The following is a 21,683-nucleotide window of genomic DNA, read 5'->3' as shown; positions in this document are numbered from 1 at the left end:
AATACTATTTCTTTTGTTTCTTTTTTACAGTGCAAATATTTGTAATAAAAATAAATATAAAGTAAGCACTGTACACTTTGTATTCTGTGTTGTAATTGAAATATATTTGACATGTAGAAAACATCAAAAATATTTAAAATAAATGGTATTCTTTTATTAACAGTGCAATTAATCGCATGATTAATTACGATTACTTTTTGAAATCGCTTGACAGCCCTATTTTTCTTTTTCTCTCTTCTTACTGTTAACTAACAAAAATAAATATATGAACAGTCATTACAGATATCTCCTAAGGAAAAAAACTGTGGTAACCTCACGTAACACTGTGCAAGGCAACTGTTGGTGAATGCTGACTTTTTCAGTGCTGACCAGTGTGTGTGTTTTTTATTATATATCTATTTAACTGAAATTTTATTACAAAAAATTCTGAAATGCACTTGTAAATTTCTTGAATCCCTCATGTGTATGCTGGTGTGCCTAGTAGGGTGTGAAAAGTCAGAAGCATGTTTTCAAAGTACAGAATACAGGAATTTAGCTCTCATTAGCTTTAATGGGAATCATGTAGTTCAGTCCCTGATTGAGGCTTTAAAAATATGCCCCTTACTCTACAGAATCCATATTTAAGTTATGGGGAGACTACTAGATGGATTTTCCTGGTTTATTTTTCCTTTGAATGAATGAGCTGTATGGTTCCATTCAAAAATAAATTGTTTAAAACAGTTGGGGATAATTCCATTTCCCTGTAGGCCAAGAAAGGATTTGACGTGTATTTACATTAAAGAATAAGTCTAAGAAAAGTTTTTGCATTTCAAGAAGGTATAAATCAATCCTCAGGAACACCATAATAAATATTTTTAACAAATAATTTAAAATCATTAATAGTTATATTAATATTATAAGCTATTGTGATTATTAACTATAATACTCTATTAACAATAATTTGGAGACATACACCATTTTCTACAATAAATGGCCAGTTTGTTAACATCCTCCATGTGTAGAACCCTAAAATGGACTATAAAGTGTAATTGCAAATTTTATGGTATTACTGCTGTGGTACATATTGTTAATGTTATTTTTGACATGCAAATCATTATATATTTATTTATATTTGTTTTCATTTTATGGAGCATTGAAGGTAAAGCCAAAAATAACTACTTTGTAATAGGAAATCAGTTCTTTTCTGTTTGTACTTAATATATTATAGTTCATTAGTAGATTAGTAACTATAGTAGGTTTTGACTGGCTGAAAAGCTATGTAAGAATAAATAATACAGTGTACTTTCTACAGATGTGTTCAGTCTGTAAAGAGAGTTACCATTTGGGGAATATTTATTTAATTACCATAATCGCCGGCAGCATACATAAGGATATATTTTGTAAGACTGTATTATGCTCACTTATTCACATGTGTTGGAGATAATGGATAATACTTTCAAAGAGCATAGGCACATTCTGTTCTATTCTATTCAGGTTCTTACATGGCCCTCATCACCATCGTAGCTGAACACCTTCTAGAAGTAATGGGAATATTATCTGCCATGTTTGGTTCTTTCATTCTCCCTTCTCCTCAACAAAAAATTGTAATGAAAAAAATGTATAATATATACCTGTACTATGTGTTTATATTCACAAAAGCAAGGTCAAAGAAGTGCACCTTGCACTGGAAACAAAAGGTAGTGAGATTTGTTATGGCATTTAATTCCTGTGGAATGAATTCCTACAGTCTTGGACTCGTCTCATGCTGTCTCCTGCACGACAAGCTTTGTCCTTGCACTGGAGAATTCTACTGTACCTGAGGATAGGAGCTACCAGCTGCCATCCTCATCTTGAAGCTTTGGGCAGTCTTTTAGGTAGGCTGGGCCCAAACCATTGAGTGCCTTGAAGGTAATGGCTGAGTCCTTTGAGTTTGGGAAGCCAACATCATGGTTTGATGTGCTTATGGAAACCAGTGGTGCTAGTGAGGAGACAGGCTACTGTATTCTGTACCAGCTGGTATTTTGTGAGGCTAACAGCTTCATGGACTATAGAAATAGTCCAACCAAGAGGTAACAAAACCTGAGGCTAGGTTATCATTCATCAGCATGAGATGCAGCCTTCTAGCCAGCCATAGATGACAGAGCATGTTACTTGCAGATGTCGTTCCATGAAAATGCATCATGCATCAGCAAAGCATTCAGGAGCACTCCTAAACTGCAAGTGGAATTGACCAGTTGCTTGTGCATTTTCAGCCAGTGAAAACTGCATTGTGTCTAAAAACCCCTCAAAATACTTTCCTCTGATAACCAGCATAACCTCTGTCTTGTTCGGTTGAGCTTCAACCAGTTGTTCTTCATTCACTTAATCCAGCTAATCTCATCCACTCACTAGGCTAGCAAAGAGACAACGGTGTTACTTGAGAGCAGCATGTTATTTGCATATTGTTGGCTCATGAGTTCATGATATCTTTCCACTTCGCTAGTAGCCGCATGTAGGTATTGATCCTAATCTGGTACAAATCAGTGTAACTTCATTGAAGTGAGTGGAGCTACGCTGTTTTGCAGAAGTTGAGGATGTGACCGCTAATGCCCACCCTTTTCATACTCTTTTTCTATCAGAGTAATTTCAGCAGTTTTATCACATCTATAACTTCATACTTTTACCTTCAATGGAAACATTTTTTCCATCAGAATTTGCCAAGTTTCATGTAGAATTGTTTTGATTGTAATGAATTTCTGATGGAAAAATACCTGGAAAAGTACCTGATTTCATGCCACCTCATCTAACTCATCAGCTAATTAGGGCAATCGGCTAGCCGTTAGCATGTATCTTATATCATGCAAAAGCGTTCTTCTTGAAATTCCCTTTCCTATAGTTCAGATGCTCTGTTTCAATTACATGTGAGTGACAGCTGGTTACTCTTTCAGTGCAGTAACAGATCACGCTAGTGGTTTTGTGCCTTTTTTTCTGCTCCTTCTAGATTATGCAAAACACATTTTATTATATATTATGAATTTTACAATACTCTGTATGTGTCCAATATTTCACTAATTCACAGTCTCCTGATGTTGGACATTTGAAGCAAAATAAAGTACTGTGCTATCTTTATGATTAATAGAAACATACATTAATCAAGCCACAACTGGTAGAGAATGTATTTGTTCTTATTCATCAACATCAGAACGGGAGGAGATATATGGTCCTCCTGGTGCACTAATAGGAGCTATGCACACGCACTGAGAGCAGCATAAATCTTTTCCTTTGATGAGTGATGATGATTAGTCCCACTAAGAAAAGCTTTTCAACCAAAAGATTGGATAAGGTTATTCTCAACAGGCATGTCAGATTTGGCCTTTAAAGCATGAACTGCACTCAGTTCCACAAGGACCTCTTTTCTCCTACCATTTGGTTCCTTTGTTTTAAACGCTCTTAGCTTCTAGAAAGTGAACAACTTACCCAATGACTAGAATACTGTATTTGCCAAGCAATTAAAAACAGTTTCTTAAAGCAAGATATCTTGCCTCATTAAAGAGAATGATTCACTCGATAAAAATCCCAAGAACTCTGAATGTTGAAGGGGATTAGTAGTTTTGTTCGATTCTGAGGAGGAATGTTTGGGTCTGATTAAAGCACTGGGTAGGATTGATGCCTGAAACTAGGATTTCTCAGCATGAAACAGTTTCCCAAAAATGGACATACAGGCTGCCACTAGCCCTAACAATTTTACTTAGATTCATTGATGATAATTCCCACCCAACCTGAGAGAAGCAAGCCTGAGGGTTTTTGTATCACCAGTTTGCTAAACCACATGCAAATGGATATCTTGGGGCTTGCACAGCTCTAGTTCACCGTTTAAATATCTTTTTGGAAATTACATTAACTTCTCAGTGCTACGTGAATATTTTTGCTATATAAAGCACTTGTATATTATTGAAAATCAGTATTTTAATAGGCAATGTTTGTGTTTTTATTGTAAATATAGTAACAATATTATAAGGTCTAAACACAAATTTTCTGTTTTGTCTTGAATAATCAATTTGGTTTTCATACAAAGAATTTTGAAAATAAAGGATCCTAAAAAGAAAATGCCCCATCAAATTTTAAAATAGATGGAAACGAAGATATTTTGAAGATTTGTTTTCCCTTTGTCTGAACAGAAAATCTTAGTATGAAATTCATTTTGACTAACTTATTTACCTAGTGTTATAAAATATCCACATGCATTTTTATGTTTTTGTATAATATCCTACATCATTTTTCATTTGCAGACACCTAAAAAATTTCACATGGAGGTGCGGACCCTCTAGGGGGTCTGTGGACCACTGGTTGAAAACCATCGTTCGATGGTAATGATAACCTTTTGCAGATCCCTTAGACATAGTCTGCAGACCCGAGATTGAAAACCACTGTCCTAGATTCAGCGCATGAACCACATAGCTTATGGTTTATCACAGAGGCTGGGAACCTCTTCCCAGCATGTTAAGTGTGGTTTTATTACTGGCATGATCAAGTAAAATTTGTAACATCTTAAAACAGGAAAAGATTTATTAAAATGGTTGAATAAAGTTTGGCTCCTATATCCATGTTTAGGCTCCTAAATAAGAGAATTGATTTTCAAAAATGCCAAGTACCCAGCACCTTCAATTGACTCTATACACAAAGCCATGAAAATCAAATATAGAAACTAGTATAATCAGACTAGTAGAATGTTAGCTAGGGTTTACCTACTGCTTATGTATATTGCAGCCAGCCTAACTCATGGTGGTAGAATCTTTACACTATGCCAGCATATATTCTCATTGTATAGGCACACTGCACCTTTCCAATTTTGCTTTCTGTTATAATTTTGACTGCTGTTCAAAATATTTTGCATGGGGTGCCAGAGACTGGCAATTTGGTCCTATCTGTGTCTGTTTCACAATCTGTAAAATGGGAATTGTAACAATATTTACCTACTATTTAGTTACCCACCCCATGAAACACCCTTCATCTCTCTCTTATTATGAAGCTATCACACAATTTATAGTGGTAATTTGTGGGAGGGAAAAAAAGAGAGAGAGAAAGGAAAGATATCAAAAGAAGTTTAATTTGCTAGAGGTTTTGAAATACACATTTAAACTTAATTGAAACCATTCCTAAATTCTTTAACATTATTTAAAGCTTTCATGTCTAAATTGTTTTTTTTTGCAAGGTAAATGTAACTCAAAATGTAGCTAAAATTGATAACAGGGAACAATGAGGATGTTAAACTAGTGTTAGTAAGAATTTATTTTTTATACAAGGTGTCACCAAATATGTAAAGTTTGTTTCCTCAGTAATGAATTATTGACTCACTAATCAAGCACTGACTGCAGAGGTTTTTCTTCTTCTCCTTTTCACCACCAGGATTATACCTTAACAATGTATTTTCAACAATACTGGAGAGATAAGAGACTAGCCTATGCTGGGATACCTCTCAACCTTACGCTTGATAATCGAGTGGCAGATCAACTCTGGGTGCCCGACACTTACTTTTTAAATGACAAGAAGTCATTTGTGCATGGAGTTACAGTGAAAAATCGAATGATTCGCCTTCATCCAGATGGAACAGTGCTGTATGGCCTCAGGTCTGTACTTTATAATGAAGATTTCATAGCTATTGTTTCGTACTGTTGATATTTGTTTCCTGGTACAAGGTTATTACACACTGTATGTAGCATATTATGTAAACTTCACAGTAACCCTGAAAGATGTCGGTAGAAAATAAATAACACACTCAATGTTTCTTAATTTTGCCACCAATGTATTCAGTGAGCTTTTATCTGTTTATACAGCGTCACCATAACAGGAAAGCTCTGCAGCTACATGGTTTCTGAAAGGAAACCATGAAGTGCAAACCTAAATATTTCTTTCAAAAAATATGGGGAGTGAGGTTTAATTTGGGTGCTGAGTTCCTCTCTTGGTATACCACTACTTGGTAGTGGAAAAAATAAACCCAGGAAAAGTGAAGTCTACAACATTAAAACATGATTGTGTATACCCTCTGGATTTTATATTTACTCTGGAAGTGTAAAGGAGCTTTAAAGGACGCTGCTTTATATCCATATTAAGTCCCTGTACCTTGCCAGAGCAGTAAAAAGGCGACTTAGTGAAATGAGAATCAGACAGAAATAAACACAAGATTTGCCCTTATAGGGAAAACCAGTTCTTTACCTAGGAGAAGCCTTTTCCCCTTGCTGCATACAACTCTTCTGCAGCTTCTTCTCCTCCCTTGTTTCACTCACTGGAAGAGGTTTTCAAAGGTCACAGGTTGCCCTTAATTAGACTCAGTGTGTCCTTAATCAACCGGAGGTAACGTTTTTCCGTTCATAGTAAAAAGGGCTTTAACAATTCTAAGACAGATACACCTGCCTTCAACCGTTCTCCCAGAACTGTCATGTCTGACTTTGTCACAAAGTATTCACAGCACATTCCCAAATAAATTTGCTGAATATTAGTTATAAAATTAAAGCTCAGTATTAATCGGTAGAAAATCATTTATTTGATAAATTTAGTCTGCTCTTCTGCAGACAGCGAATGCCCATGAGCAGATTACACTTTCCTTGAACGTATTTGTTGTTTGAATTTACTCAATGAGAAGAGACAGAGAGACATGGACTTCAGTGCCAGCGGCACATATATGATACCCAACTCACAACTTCTTTCATGCACACATCACTCTTGCCCAGCTTTTGCTGAGCCTACAAGAGAGAAGAAGCTCCTGACATTAAATCCTAGCAAAAAGAAAGGGAAAAAAGTTCTAAAGACTGGTCAAAACCTTAACCTAGCATTTAGCTGCAAAGGTGGTTTGCAGACTTGTGCTCCATCTAGGCTCTGCTGCTTCTGAACAGTCAAATGGCATCAGTAGCCAAAAATACCTTCTGCCATCTTCATCTGGTCATGAGGCCTCTTCTTTAGTGAGCACCTGGCCTTTGCAATTTTCATGTTTGACTCCCCCAATGCTCAGTTACTACAATGCACTGGATGATAGAAAATATCATGAGAAAGCTCCAGGTGGTGGTCCAACTTCTGAGCAACACAGATCCCTGAAAATGCCTGACGAAAGTGACCCTTATGCCACACTGGCTCCACGTTAAGTACTGGAAAATTCAGAACCCTGATCTTCAAAGTCTTCAAGGGATTGAGCCTTGGTTATCTCAGGTTTCTTCTCTGCCAAGGTTCTCTTCACAACCATTATCCATGAAGAACAATGGAATTAATAGTTCCAAGGTTGGACTTTCTCAGAACCTGATCCATGGCTATGCAACTCCCTTCCAATTGTCTACAGATGTCACTGTTTGCAGCATAAAATGTAAAATGCACATTTCTATGCAGCGGTTTTTCCTCAATAATAATTTAAACAAAAAAAAAGGTAATGGCATTTACAAAGAGGGGATAGAAAATAAAGTATCCTTGCCTGTTGTATGCTTACCGGATGCAAATCTTTTTGCCCTCAGACACTATGGTGATGGAGCATGTTATAAATACCTAAAGTGAAAGAGAGAATTGTTTTGCAAGTCTTCTGAATCTGTGAATTGGTTATTTTAAGTATTCAATACTCAGTATTTGAACATTCAAGCTATATTGGTTAGTTATGGTTGGTCAGATAAGGAATGTGACATTGCTTCTGTTTTTTAATTGAATGAATGTAATTCTTATAAACAGGAGGGAAGGATATCTGAATTAGCCACTGGGACTATGAACCTCTCAGAGAGAAGTTCTTAGTGTACTTAAATTTACTTAGACTGTAAGCTCTTTGGGGAAGGGTCTAATTTTTTATGTTTCTGTACAGTGCCTAGTGCAACAGATTCAGGCCTTTAGGCAACACAGCAATATAAATGCAAATAATAGTAGTAATAATAATAATAATTAATAAGGTTACAGTTCAGGGAGAGGTGTCAGGAGATAAACTAATTTAGGAAATTTTGGAAAATTGTCAACCTTTCCTTTCTGTATTGCGTGCATACAAAGTGTGTGTGTGTTTGTGTGAAATCCGATCTTTGTCTGGCTCATATAATTGCTTCTCTACCAGTGCGCTGCTGAGGGGTTCTGGGAATCCTGCCATCCTGCTGTGCCAGACAGCATCTCTTCCATAAAAAACATAGCTCTTCTTCTTGCGCACATAAGCTAGCCTGAGTGAACAAAACTTTCCTTCAGCGAGCACGTGTGTAAGGAAAATGAGGTTGTCTGAAAGTTCACAGAAATTGTACACAAATGGAGTTGAGCATTACTGCAGCAAATGATTTTGTACATTTGAGTAAATGTGGTATTTACCTATCTGTTTTTTTTTTTAGATCTTTAGTTTGATGTTGTGGACTTACACATCTGTGTCTTGATTTAGTACATAAATATACTATATAGCTTCGATGGAGCATATTCTTCCTGACAATACAACCTTGCAATACATAGATATTGGTGGGGCTTAGGACAGAGTACATTATCTAAAAAGTCATAAAGCAACCTAATATGTTAAAGACAAATATAAATTTGCAAGCCGCATCATTTCTAGTAAATATTCCAAACTTATCTTTTATAAATATCCATTTTCTGTCTCCTTAGCATTTGCCAATAGTTAAAGACGCTAATATTTGAGAGACCCTGATACTGCAACTGCCTCTGCATGAATTTTACCCATGTAGATGCCATGGCAGGGTCTGGAACCATGTGACCTATTGTTCAATGTAGTAAATATTTTCCATTTAAAATAGAATGGGATAACAGCATAATAATCACAATTACATATCACTGATTTTCTTATTGTTTTGAATCGGAACTACCAATATTGTATTACATGCAAAATAATTTGATTTCATAATAAGTGTGACTTTGTAAAGTTCATAATTGTTATGATTGTGTAATTTAGAATGTTCTTGCGGTGATCCCAGATAAAATGTTAAGTAATTTTTTTCCCCGAGTGTATTACTTGGTGTTAATTTTATGTGCTCTGTCAGAGTTGCTAACAGTCAGACTGCGGAGACACTAGTTTCCATAATTAATAATCCTGAATCTAGCACCTTGCCTGAGGAGCCAGCGGAGCACTGGGCAGATGTTCGATTGAGATAAATCCTTCTCCTAAGCCACAGAGCAACTGTGGAAGCTGATCTTTGTAAACTATTCCAGCCCACTGGGACATGTGTTAAGCCAGAACATCTGTCAGGGCAGGCATGCCATTGGGCAGTGGAAGGAACATGTAAAAGGGGCCATCTGAAAGAATCCCTCCATTGAACAGTACTTAGAGAGGGAAACTTACATTAAAAGAGTGGCCCAAGGTAGACAGTGATGGCAGAGCTTTGTTCATGCATTAAATGACCTTTGACAGTGAAGGAAGGATTCAGATTCAGATTTTTGATTAGGAATGAACCATTTTTCAAGTTTGTGTCTATTAACATGAGAAAACGGATTAATTTGGATTTAAAACGTTGACCTAATTAAACATAGAAGGTAGTTTAAAGATGAACTTCACATGAAAGCAATATTAGATGGTGTACCCTTAGCACATGCTAAAGGCTAAGACCTCAGTTCAGCAAAACACTTAAGCATGTGCTTAAACTTAAACACGTGTTTAAGTTCATTACTGAGTCAGGGCCTACATGTCAGTATTAATACATTCTTTTTAAAATTAAGATCTAATTCTGAGACAACATGTGGCTTAATATAATTGCTTTGAATGCATACATAAATTTTATTCCTTTAAATTGAGATTTATAAAAATAATTTGAATATATTGATCATTTTGATATTTACTTTACATTGATTGTAAAATTATGCTAAATTTGGATTGAATGTACACGTTGTACTATCACATTGAAATAAGCGTAACTATTTTGAATCTATCCTTCCATTGGCTGCTGTGGATTTTATTTCTTTATATGGGTTTTGATAAAACATAAACACAGTAAAACCATGTTGTGTGGTAGTTAAAAAAGAAGATAAAGAAGAAAATTCAGAATGTAGACAGAACACAAATGTAGCATAGTAAAAAGCATCATCATGACATGTGTAGCAAACTTTTATAGTTAAACACTTTCCGATATAAAGACACGTTCTGTAATCGTGACAAATGTTTGAATAGTACTTACACACTGAGCCCCAATGTGATCACTCAAGTGCCATTTAGAGTGAGTAATCTTACTGAAGTCAATGGAACTACTCATTTGAGAAAGTTCTGCTCAGTGTAAGAGCTGCAGAATCTGGTCTGTAGTCAATGCCTTTCTTTAAACATCCCTCACTTTTAAAGAAATAATGAATGATTGGCCTACTGTAATTCCATTTGTTTGTATTTCAGAATCACAACTACTGCAGCTTGTATGATGGATCTGAGAAGATACCCATTAGATGAACAAAACTGTACTCTGGAAATAGAGAGCTGTATGTATATATACAGATACAAATAAAGTCCAGTTCAGTTGTGTGGGCAGTTTTCCCCAATACAGCCATAGAACAGTCATCCTGATGCCTAACGAACATGTGAATTCTTTAACACAATGACCCTTTGGACTGTTTATTTGATTTTATGCATCATTTAGAATATAAGGGAATTATTAATGTCAGGCTTGCATGTTGTGTTGATACAAATTGGGGCTAGGAGACAGAAAGAATGATACAGTTCAGCACTCCAGATTGATTGGATAGAGGTAGTGACTGGATATTTATTTACAACAGGAGAACAAAGGTTCATATTTTAATCAGATTGACTTTGAAGAGCGCAAACACTGAGATACAATTTTCTTTGTGTGCTTTATTATGCATGAATGGCCTTGCCATGAAGAACACACTACTGAATTATCTTTTTTAAATTACACTTGACTTAATACCAGTCCCATTGGCATTAATGGGGGTTTAACCATTGATTTCTGTGGGAGAAGGCCCCCTCTCTCTAATATCTTTGTTTGCATTGATAGAACATTCTCTCTTTTCCTGTTAATTAATACTAAGTGCATCTGATATCTGAAATAGCACCAATCTGTAAACAGACTCCTCTAGTCAGTATTAGGAGCCACTTCCTGGTCGTATCTATGTCTTGACTGTACTCTATCTGGTTGCCTTCATTCTTGCCCTGAATTTCATCAGAACTAAAAAACAAAACAAAAACTTGCCTCAAATACTTGTGAACTCTTTTATTTAATGGAGACAGCCCTTTAAGAGAGCAACTTAGAATGGTAATATATTTGAAAACCACCCATATGGAATAAAGTAGTGGAACAATTGTAGCTGCAAAGCCCTAATCCACTCTGTAATCTTCTGAAATTATACTATGTACTAGATTTTTCATGGTAGAATATAGTAGAGGTTTTTTCCAACATTACATTTGTGCTTTGTTTGAAGATGGTTATACAACCGATGACATAGAGTTTTACTGGAGAGGTGGAGATAATGCAGTCACAGGCGTAGAGAGGATCGAGCTTCCACAGTTCTCCATTGTGGAATACAGACTGGTGTCAAAGAATGTTGTCTTCGCCACAGGCAAGTGTTCATTTGTTTGCACGTTCAGTTTGTTCACTTCCTTACGTATGCCAGTTATTATTTTACGTAATGATAGTGCTGGATACCACATTTGTGATAAACAAGTAGCTGGTAAAGCCATTATGCAGTAATCCATGAAGCAGGAATACTTCTCCATTTCTTTTTACAGATGAGTAGTCCATGAGAGCCTAGGTTGTGTCATACTTAACAGAAAGGCTAAACATCTTTGTAATTGGGTATGAAGCCTTTCACTTTGGGCTGTCAGTTAACCCTAGCCCATAGTGACCTTACAGAAGTATGGGAATGCCAGGTTAAAAAACAGCTTTATGATCATTGATTTACAACTTGAGTGTGTGTTTGGATTGTGTCTCAATACAGTGTATGCAGTGTATTTGATATCTTGTGTTGCATTAAGGTATGTGCCTGCATATAGTAGGCAACTGAAGACACCTAGTTTCTATACATCCAGGGCTCCTATAGTCAGTTTTGGAGTGCTAAATCTGGGGTCAGAGGTCCTCTTCCAACCTGCCCCTCTCCCCGCCCCCAGCCCCCCCAGGAGAAACATGGTTTAAATTGATAGAATCTCACAGCATCTCTGAAAACTAGACCACTTACTGAGGTGACTGAAGACAACATGGATATAAGTGCTTAATATCTTTGAAATTGTTGGCATGGGATGACTTGCCTATGGCCACACAGTGATTCCTTGGCAAAGCTGGGATTTCTGCTCAGGAGTTTCAAACACTCAGCCCTCTGTTCAGATCATGAAACCATGCTGCCTATTGAACCCTTCATCCCAAGCATTTAACAAACTAAGCATATGGTACATTTATGGGACTCTCTTCACCGATTCCTTGATCATAGCATCTGGTTCAAAGTGCACAGCAGCACTACTTGTATTTCATTACAAAACATAAGCATTGGCAGAAGAGCAATTGATATGAGTTTGTTTGCCAAATGCTGTCATATTTCTTTGGTCATAGTTAAGAAAAGAGGGTTTTGTTTAAATGGAAAAGGAAACAGGTGTGTTAATCCCTTACCACTCCACTCTGCAACCTCATGCACTCCTAGCATAATCACACACTGAAGGTGGGAGTTTTTGTGAGAACTGCTTTTTAAAATATTGGTTGCATGGCACTGATGGAGAACCTCATTTTTGCACTGGTTACAGGAAGTTGAGAAAAGATTTTAGTACAGGATAAGCGAAGTTTTAGTTCAAGAAAGTGTGAAATGTTTTTTATGATGAAATCTGGAATAATTTACAGACAGAGTCCTGTTAAACACAGATGAAATAGAAATCTAAAGAACTGTGTGACAGCCATATAAAAGAGATTGAAGAGGCAATAATAAACAGGATTGGACATTTATATGGATAAAAAGAATATTCAGCATTATAATAGTTACTGCTAACAAACATTTAAAACTCCAAAAAGAAAAGGAGTACTTGTGGCACCTTAGAGACTAACCAATTTATTTGAGCATAAGCTTTTGTGAGGATGCATCCGATGAAGTGAGCTGTAGCTCACGAAAGCTTATGCTCAGATAAATTGGTTAGTCTCTAAGGTGCCACAAGTACTCCTTTTCTTTTTGTGAATACAGACTAATACGGCTGCTACTCTGAAACCTGTCATTTAAAACTCCATGCTTCAGGGTTTAAAACAGCCTAACTATTAGGGATTAGGATGAGATTTTTGTGGGAAGTAGATTACCCCACATGCCTACTATAAGGTCTCTTGTACCTTCCTCTGAAGCATCTGATGATTGCCAGTGATGGGGACAGGATACTGGACTAGATGGACCACAGACCTGATCTAGTATGGTAACACTGTTTTTATGCAAGGGAATAAATCTTTCAGCAAACCATCTTTACGTTTCTACCACAACAGCCCCCATGCATGGAATAACCTCCCTGAACTGATCCACATGGCCAAGTCCTTCCCTTTCGAATCATTCCTCAAAACCCACTTCTGCCATACACCACAATAAATTAGCCAGCTAATTAGTGCTTGATAGAGAATGCAGTTTATATTAATTATTATTAGCGTATATTTTTGATTGTATGTTTTATCCATCTTCTTGAATGTCTGGCCAACACCCAGCACACTGTGATCATAACACAAATAATTATTATTATTAATAATAAAACCAGGGATGCTATCTGGAGGGGCTGGTGGACTCCTCAAGACCCTTTACCTCTCTCTAAAGACTTGGGAAAATAACCACTGACTTGGCTGCTGCTGCTGAGTTTCTCTGTCTCTGTGGAAAAGAAGGCTGATGCTGTCCCTTTTATCTCTGAGGCTATCGGGTGCTCAAAGGCAGATATTAGATGGTTCATTGAGCTATAGATAAGATTTCAGTGTAGTAATAATTCTACTGGTTATGCAAAAAATAAGAATGCATCAGGTGTATTAAAGAGCCTTGATATAAGCATTGTTTCAGATAAAATGAGTTATTCCTCCAGTGCTCCCTGAAACAGCACGACTGTATATTCTTGTACAAAATATAATGAGAATGGAAACACTGTCCGTACTACTCCCCCTACTAAGGAGCGATTTCAACAACACACATAATGGCTAAGACTTTCAAAGCTGTCTAGATCTGCATGCCCATTAAAATGAATGGGAATTAGGCATCCACATAATGTAGGCAGCTTTGAAAATTTGAGCCACTGATTTTAGCAAATTCCCAGCTTCTGAACTCTTCAACTTTCCTACTATTCCTACTTCAAACTATGCATAAACTGTTGCTTATTTTGTAACGTGGTTGCCCACAATTTAGATTAAGATAATTGGCTTGAATGTACTTTTAAAACATCCAATTTAAAAATTATAGAAAAGAAAGTTTAAATCAGAACTATGAAAACTATTTTAAAAATTGAAGTAGTCAATCTTGAACTGAGAATAGCAATAATTTTCTGGAAAGGTTCCATACTGCAGCCAAAGCCCTACTACAAGAGACTAAGAAGGCCAGCCATGCACCGAAGTGGCTCCTGAAGTGGCTGATCTGACAAACATTAGAAAAAATCAAAAATGGTCCAGATAAACTACACTAAGGGTATGTATTCACTTCTGGCCGGATTGGTGGGCAGCGATCGATCCAGCGGGGATCGATTTATCGCGTCTAGTCTAGTCTAGTCTAGATGTGATAAATTGCCCCTCAAGCACTCTCCCGTCGACTCCTGTACTCCCGTGCCACGAGAGGCGTAGGCAGAGTCTATGGGGGAGTGTCAGCAGTTGACTCACCACGGTGAAGACATCACGATAAGTCGATTTAAATTTGTTGCATAACTTAGATCGATCCCGCACCCCAGTGTAGACTAGGGCTAAGAGACTGACCTGAAAAGGGAAGACATAACCCACTTTCGCTGGAAACTTCAAGATCCATCATAGTCTCTAGACAAATTAGCTACTTTTTTGAAAGAGGAAGGTACTTTTAATAGGCTTTGACATATAATTATTTGGCATGTTCTGAAAGATCAATCTTTAAAATACATTTCTAATTAGCAAAAGAAATATCCTGGAAGAACAGATTTGAATATGAATTCTGTAACTGGCCATCTCTGATATCTTGGTTTTTTACTTGGATAAAACAGCAAGAGACTAATTTAGCCTTGGAGCTAGGTATTTCAGCTCAGCTCCCTGTCTTTTAATGAAATCGAAACAGACACAAGTAATTGCTTTTTACCAAGCATTTGAATAAATGAGAAGTTGGGGTTATTTGTACTCAGATTATTGATTAACCATTTATTTTCCTCTCTGCATTCTCAGTCATATCTAGCCTAAATATTTAAGGCCAGATTCTGCCACTCTTACTTGCAGTGAGTCAGTACTATGCTCTTCAAATTATCCCTCTGAAATCAGTGGAACTCCTAATGCTGAATGTGAGGGAGGGTATCAGAATCTGGCCCCTAAACATTAACGCATGTCAAGATTAAAATATATTTTTGATGTAATATATAAAAGCTAGAACCTCCAGGTAACTAGTTGATAAATATATTGAGCCTTAATTAACAAGACATTATCCCACCAAAATCATGCCAGTTACAGTAATAATAGTTGAGCAAACCAAGAAATAATGATTGCACAAAGTATTTGATTTCTGCTTAAATATATAAGGATTTGTTCATAATCCCTTGATCACATGTAAGTGAGGCCCCTGTGCACAGACCTTCCACACAGAAAGGGCAGAGTCAGCTGCCTTCATAGCAAAGTTCCCTCCCTGTCATCCCTCACAGAGTTCTGTGGTCTGCATAGTGGGACAGTGTGGGAGTAAATGAGAGGGAGTAGGAGTCAGCAGGATGGAGATTGGGCCAATTGGATCATGCACCATCCTTCCTCCAACTCTGCAAAGGTGTAAACATATTATAGCTTAGGATAAGACAGACATTGGTAGTTCCAGGGTCAGGCATCATCTAGGGCAGCCCTGATAGCATGGCACCATTGCTGTCTGGGAGCAGTAAGGGTGGTTTCCAGGGATACAAAGCCAGCTGTGGCTTCTGGATGGAATTGATCTGTGAGGTGCGAACCCCGCCGCTTCCATGGGCAAAATAATTTGGGAGAAACTCCCTGAGAGGAACCTGGCAAAGTTTTGCTCCACTGTCACCCCCTACTGCAGTGGGTGGTTCAGTCCCTGATTTATTTTTAAAACTTATTTTACAAGATGGGGTGTGTGCTTTGGTTTACACAGATTACCCAGGAGGCCCTCCAGGCTATTTTATTAGAAAATCAGATGAGAGAATTAAACTTTGTTAGCAGAAAAGTAGACCTAGTTTCAAGGAGAGAAAGAGTTTATGCTTGGAAGTGAGACATTGTTCATTAGAAAATGAATGTGATAAAGCAAACGAATGCTTCAGGGATTGTTCATCAAAAAATATAGACTTTGCACAGTAGCAAGATATATTTTTTTAAGTGAAGATTTAACCAACTGTATTTGATCAAACAAACTTTTTAAAGGAATTGTTGCATGTGGGTGCATGTGCAGTTTTTCATGTGCACATGTAAAACTACTCAAGATAGTTAAGCCCAAAGCAGACTGAGGAGAGTTACAAAATGGATCTCACAAAACTTGGTGACTGGGTAACAAAATGGCAGATGAAATTCAATGTTGAAATATGCAAAGTAATGCTCATTGGAAAACATCCCAACTATCCATATAAAATGATGGGGTCTAAATTAGCTGTTACCATGCAAGAAAGAGATCCTGGAGTCAATGTGGATAGTTCTCTGAAAACATCCACTCAATGTGTAGTGGCAGTCAAAAAAACAAACAGAATGTTGGGAATCATTAAGAAAGGGATAGATAATAAGACAAAAGATATTAAATGCCCTTTATATAAATCCATGGTACGTCCACATCTTGAATACTGTGTGCAGATGTGGTCACCCCATCTCTCTCACTCTCTCTCTCTCTCTCTGTATATATATATATATATATATATATATATAGGAATTGGAAAAAGATTCAGAAAAGGGCAACAAAATGATTAGGGGTATGGAACAGCTTCCATATGAAGAGAGATTAATAAGACTTAGACTTTTCAATTTGGAAAAGAGATGACTAAATGGTGACATGACAGAGGTCTATAAAATCATGACTGGTGTGGAGAAAGTAAATAAGGAAGTGTTGTTTACTCTTTCTCATAAGACAAGACCTAGGGGTCACCAAATAAAATTAATAGCCAGCATGTTTAAAACAAACAAGAGGAAATATTTCTTCTCACAATGTGCTATCAACCTGTGGAACTTTTTGCCAGAGGATGTTGTGAAGGCCAAGACTATAACAGAGTTCAAAAAAGACTAGATAGGTTCATGGAGGATAGGTCCATCAATGACTATTAGCCAGGATGGGCAGGGATGCAAACCCATGCTCTGAAGTATCCCTAGCCTCTGTTTACTGGAAGCTTGGAATGGGTAACAAGGGTTGGTTCACTTGATGATTGCCTGTTCTGTTTATTCCCGCTGGGGCACCTGGCATTGGCCACTGTTGGAAGAAAGGATACTGGGCTAGATGGACCATTGGTCTGACCCAGTATGGCCATTCTTATGTTCTTCTGTTCTTTTTCTTACTATTATTCAAGAGAATTTATTTCTGACACTTGAGGTAGCATATTTCACCTAGTTTGCATCTATTTGAGAAGTGTCAGTTCAGGAACAGCTATTCAATGCAAATAATACATTATGCAAAATGAATTTTAAATATAATGTATTAAAATTAATTAAATTAATTATATTCATTTTGACTGTTAATTATACTAATCCTCTCAATAAAGTGATATATGAAAATTATTCATTTAGATAAACATTTTACATAGAGATTTAAGCATCACCTTTTAAAAAAATATCCAGTGCTCAGCCAATTGTTTTATAATTAAAAATTAACGTTATTATTTCTTTTCTCGGTAAAATTCAAACTAGTGTATTCTCTGCAAAAAATCCAAGATTCCTTTTGAATAGCATGCAGTTAGCTATCCGGTAGTACACTAAAGGCATTTTCCCTACTGTTCTATAAATGTCATAATATCCCATCAAAGGTGCATGATTTAGTTTCTATGGAAACTAAAGAAAAGTATTTTGTCTACCAGGGTCTTTTTTCAGTATAAATAAGTGTTTTTCCCCCCTTTTTCTTAGGTGCATATCCAAGACTCTCACTGAGTTTTAAGTTAAAGAGAAATATTGGATACTTTATTCTTCAGACCTACATGCCCTCTATACTGATTACCATTTTATCGTGGGTGTCATTCTGGATCAATTATGATGCATCAGCAGCAAGAGTTGCCCTTGGTATGTGATAAGGATGAGCTAAATGTAGCCTTCAGAAGTTGTTAAAGACTGCAACATGTCAGTATACTGATATTCCAAGCTCACTTATGCCAAAATCATGTCACTCTGTATTGAGTCAATAGTGCTTTGTTCTCCCCTCGAATGCAGAATGTAACTATCATAAAATCTCTAAAGTGAGTTCCTCATATAGAGCCCAGTCTTCCTCTCATCAGAGTAAAGTGGCTCCAAGCTACCTTTCCACATACCCCAGATCTTGGGGCTGGCCAGGGACCAAGCTATCCCTTGGCTCATGTTTTAGGGCTCTTCTCACTTACATGGCAGAAAGAGTCCACAAAAACCATTCTGCTACTCAGAACTTTCAGAATGTAGGGTGGTCCAGCCACCACCTCCTCTTAAAGGTCAGTGGAGAGGAGGAATATTTCCTGTGGTCCAACCAATATCTCTGTTTTAAGTTCTCATCATAATTGTGGTATTGAATAAACAGGAATAGCTAGACAGAAGTCACCAAGCCATATCACACTCCTGCTACTAGCCCATGCAATTCTCTTCTCAGGGCACCTGGAAAGAGAGAGACCTGAGTAAGGCTGCTGTCCTGTTTTATTGTTTGTTTGTTTATTTGTTTTGGCTAGTCATGTATCAAAAGATTGCCCCGCTTTCATGAGTTCTACCCAATGTAGCGGCAGGAACTAACATTTTGTCCTGTGTTTGCACAGCACCAATCACAGTGGGGTCCTAGTCCACATCTGGGGCTCCTAGGTGCTACAGTAATGCAGATAATAAATACTAATAATAACAATCAGTCAGCTACACCCAAAGGAGTCACAAGAGCCCTGTTAGTCTCAATCAGTAGGAGAGAGAGATCGCCCTTCAGAGGCCAGAGATCAATCTGGTAGGTTCTTTTGAGAAAGCAGCCAACCATCAGTATGCATGAGTTATTATGAAGTATGCCACCCAGTACTTGTAACCTGTCCCCTTGTGCTCCATAATATACAAGACCATGAGCCTGATCCTCTATTACCCTGTACCTTGTGTAGTCATTTACACTAGTGCAAAGTGGGTGTAAAATGCTCTCAAATCAGAGTGATAGTGTTTTACACTCACTCTGCACTGGTGTAAATGACTGTAGTACTATGGAGTATCAGGCCCTATAGCTTAGGAGCTTGCTAGGGAAGGGATTCACTCATAGATCCTTGTTGACTAGGAAAAAACTTTGCTTTTTGACTTCTGCAAGAGGCCTGTGTTCTCCTAGAGGTTAAGATCCTCTGGTTAAGCCTCTGAGGGTATGTCTACACTGCAATTAAATACCCTAAATACCCACGGCTGGCCTGTATCAACTGACTCGGGCTCGTAGGGCATGGGCTGCAGGGCTGTAAAACTGTGGTATAGATGTTTGGGCTGGGGCTGGAGCCCAGGCTCTGGGATCCTCCCGATCATGAGGACCCAGAGCTCAGGCTCCAACCTGAGCATGAACGTCTGCATCACAATGTTGTAGCCTGTAAATCGAGCCCTGCATGTCCAAATCAGCAGACATGGGCCAGCTGTGGTTGTTTAATTGCAGTGTGGACATATCCTGAGGGACGGCTGATAAACAGTTTAATATGTTCCAGGGTATGTTGAACAAATTTATAAATGCTAAGGCTTGACACAGGGATCAGTTTGATCTCACCCTGATTTGGATTCCACATGTTAATGCATTGAACCAAATTCTGCCCTTATTTGCACCTGTGTGATGCCATTAACTTCCCCATGGTATATTTAAGCTATTGTAAGCTGGTGAAGGAAATTTCCCAAAATGGAAGCAAAAACTAAAACATGATCTCCTAAAACTTGTAAGATGCCCACTGTTCTATTTCTTTGTTTAGGAATTACAACTGTGCTGACTATGACAACAATCAACACTCATCTTCGGGAGACTTTGCCTAAAATTCCCTATGTTAAAGCCATTGACATGTATCTTATGGGCTGCTTTGTATTTGTCTTCTTGGCCTTACTTGAATACGCCTTTGTCAATTACATCTTCTTTGGAAAAGGCCCTCAAAGACAGAAGAAACTTGCAGAAAAGATGGCAAAGGCAAACACCGATCGCTCAAAATTTGAAGGCAACCGGGTAGGATTTTTTTATCTCCTAAGTGTAATACAGTGACTTGTTCTATTACAAACAAACAAACGAACAAACAATGAAGAAACACAAAGAAAAACCCTCTCTCCCTTTTCATGCAAGCAGTTTGTGGGCACCATTTTTCCTTTTCCATCTGAGTGCACGTCTGCATCCATAAAGAGGTATTTAGATATCTAAATGACATACATTGTTCCCACAAATAAACATGGGTGCAAAAATGGAGGTAAGTTTAGGATTGGCCTGAAAACCAAGGCCATAAATTGAAAAGGTATGATTGTGACTTGGGCTGTGTGCCTGCACAAGGGGAATAAGGAGAAGTAAGACCCCCTTTGCCCACCATCAGTCTGGGCATGCCCACTTACTACCTTCTCCTGGAGCAGGTGGGGAGGGAGTGGCAGGAAATAGCTGAAGTGTTGATCCTATCCACTAATTCATTGGTCAGCATAGCTGAGCCAGTGTGTGTGGTGGTATTATTTATTGCTGCTGTAGGCCAGCAGCAAATTTTTACTCTTCACCCCTGGAGGAAGTGGGTATGTAGCAAGGGAATTGTACCTCAAATGGGAGTCTGAAGCCCAAGGCATCCTGGGGCTGTTGGTGCATAAAGGCACAGCCTAGTTCTGTAATAGTGTTCCTAAGCAGATCATCCTCATGGTTATCTTATAAGGAAAGAAGATTTTGGAGGAAGGTTTGTCTGTGAATGAATGACAGAACATGCACCTGCCAAGGAACAGCTGGGAGGGGAGGGGAAGAGTATGCTGCACCCTGTACAGCAGATTACTCCTATTTCTTAAGTTCAAGAGGGAGCACCAAAGGAACTGTGCCTCAGAGGGGTGTCTCAGGCACAATGCCTCCTCGAGCAGTGCAATTTACACATCACCCTTTGCTGAGGGCTGTGCCTAAGATCACAGTCTAGCCTGAAAAGAGTAGAGGCAAGCTTGCTTTATGTTAATGTTGTTACAAAGAACATCCCAATGTTAAATACCGGAGTGTCATGATGACAAGAGATACCAGGAGTCTATAGGAAAAAGGTCTCATTGGTGAATATAGTGTATTGGTATTGTCCAGACTCAGCTGAGTTTTAGGCCAGGGTGGAAGATGGAAATTCCATTTGGAAAAAAGATTTCAAGATTTTTGGGAAAAAATCATTTCTGGTTAGTCAAAGTGTTTCACATCAACAAAAAAAGTTTCATTTTGATTTCATATTATATTAAAAATAGAAATAGTTATTTCCAAATATGTCATAATTTCCAGTTTCAACACTGTCAGAACTTGTGCTTCAGTTTTTCTTTAAAACTGAATGTCAATGAGATAGATACGATTTTGTG

At 37.8% G+C, this 21,683-nt stretch overlaps 1 protein-coding gene across 1 annotated transcript in view; it reads left to right on the top strand.

Annotated features, from left to right (window-relative positions):
• The window catches only part of GABRB3 (gamma-aminobutyric acid type A receptor subunit beta3), a 161,248-nt gene that overhangs the window by 123,524 nt on the left and 16,041 nt on the right, over positions 1-21,683 (top strand). Inside the window, exons 4-8 of the mRNA XM_073327683.2 lie at positions 5,365-5,585; positions 10,283-10,365; positions 11,323-11,460; positions 18,087-18,239; positions 20,102-20,346. Of these exons, the coding sequence (XP_073183784.1) occupies positions 5,365-5,585; positions 10,283-10,365; positions 11,323-11,460; positions 18,087-18,239; positions 20,102-20,346 (840 nt within the window). The remainder of the gene's footprint in view (positions 1-5,364; positions 5,586-10,282; positions 10,366-11,322; positions 11,461-18,086; positions 18,240-20,101; positions 20,347-21,683) is intronic.

Source organism: Lepidochelys kempii, chromosome 1 (assembly GCF_965140285.1).
Source record: "Lepidochelys kempii isolate rLepKem1 chromosome 1, rLepKem1.hap1, whole genome shotgun sequence".
NCBI lineage: Eukaryota > Metazoa > Chordata > Testudines > Cheloniidae > Lepidochelys > Lepidochelys kempii.
This window is presented reverse-complemented; position numbering and strand designations above follow the sequence as displayed.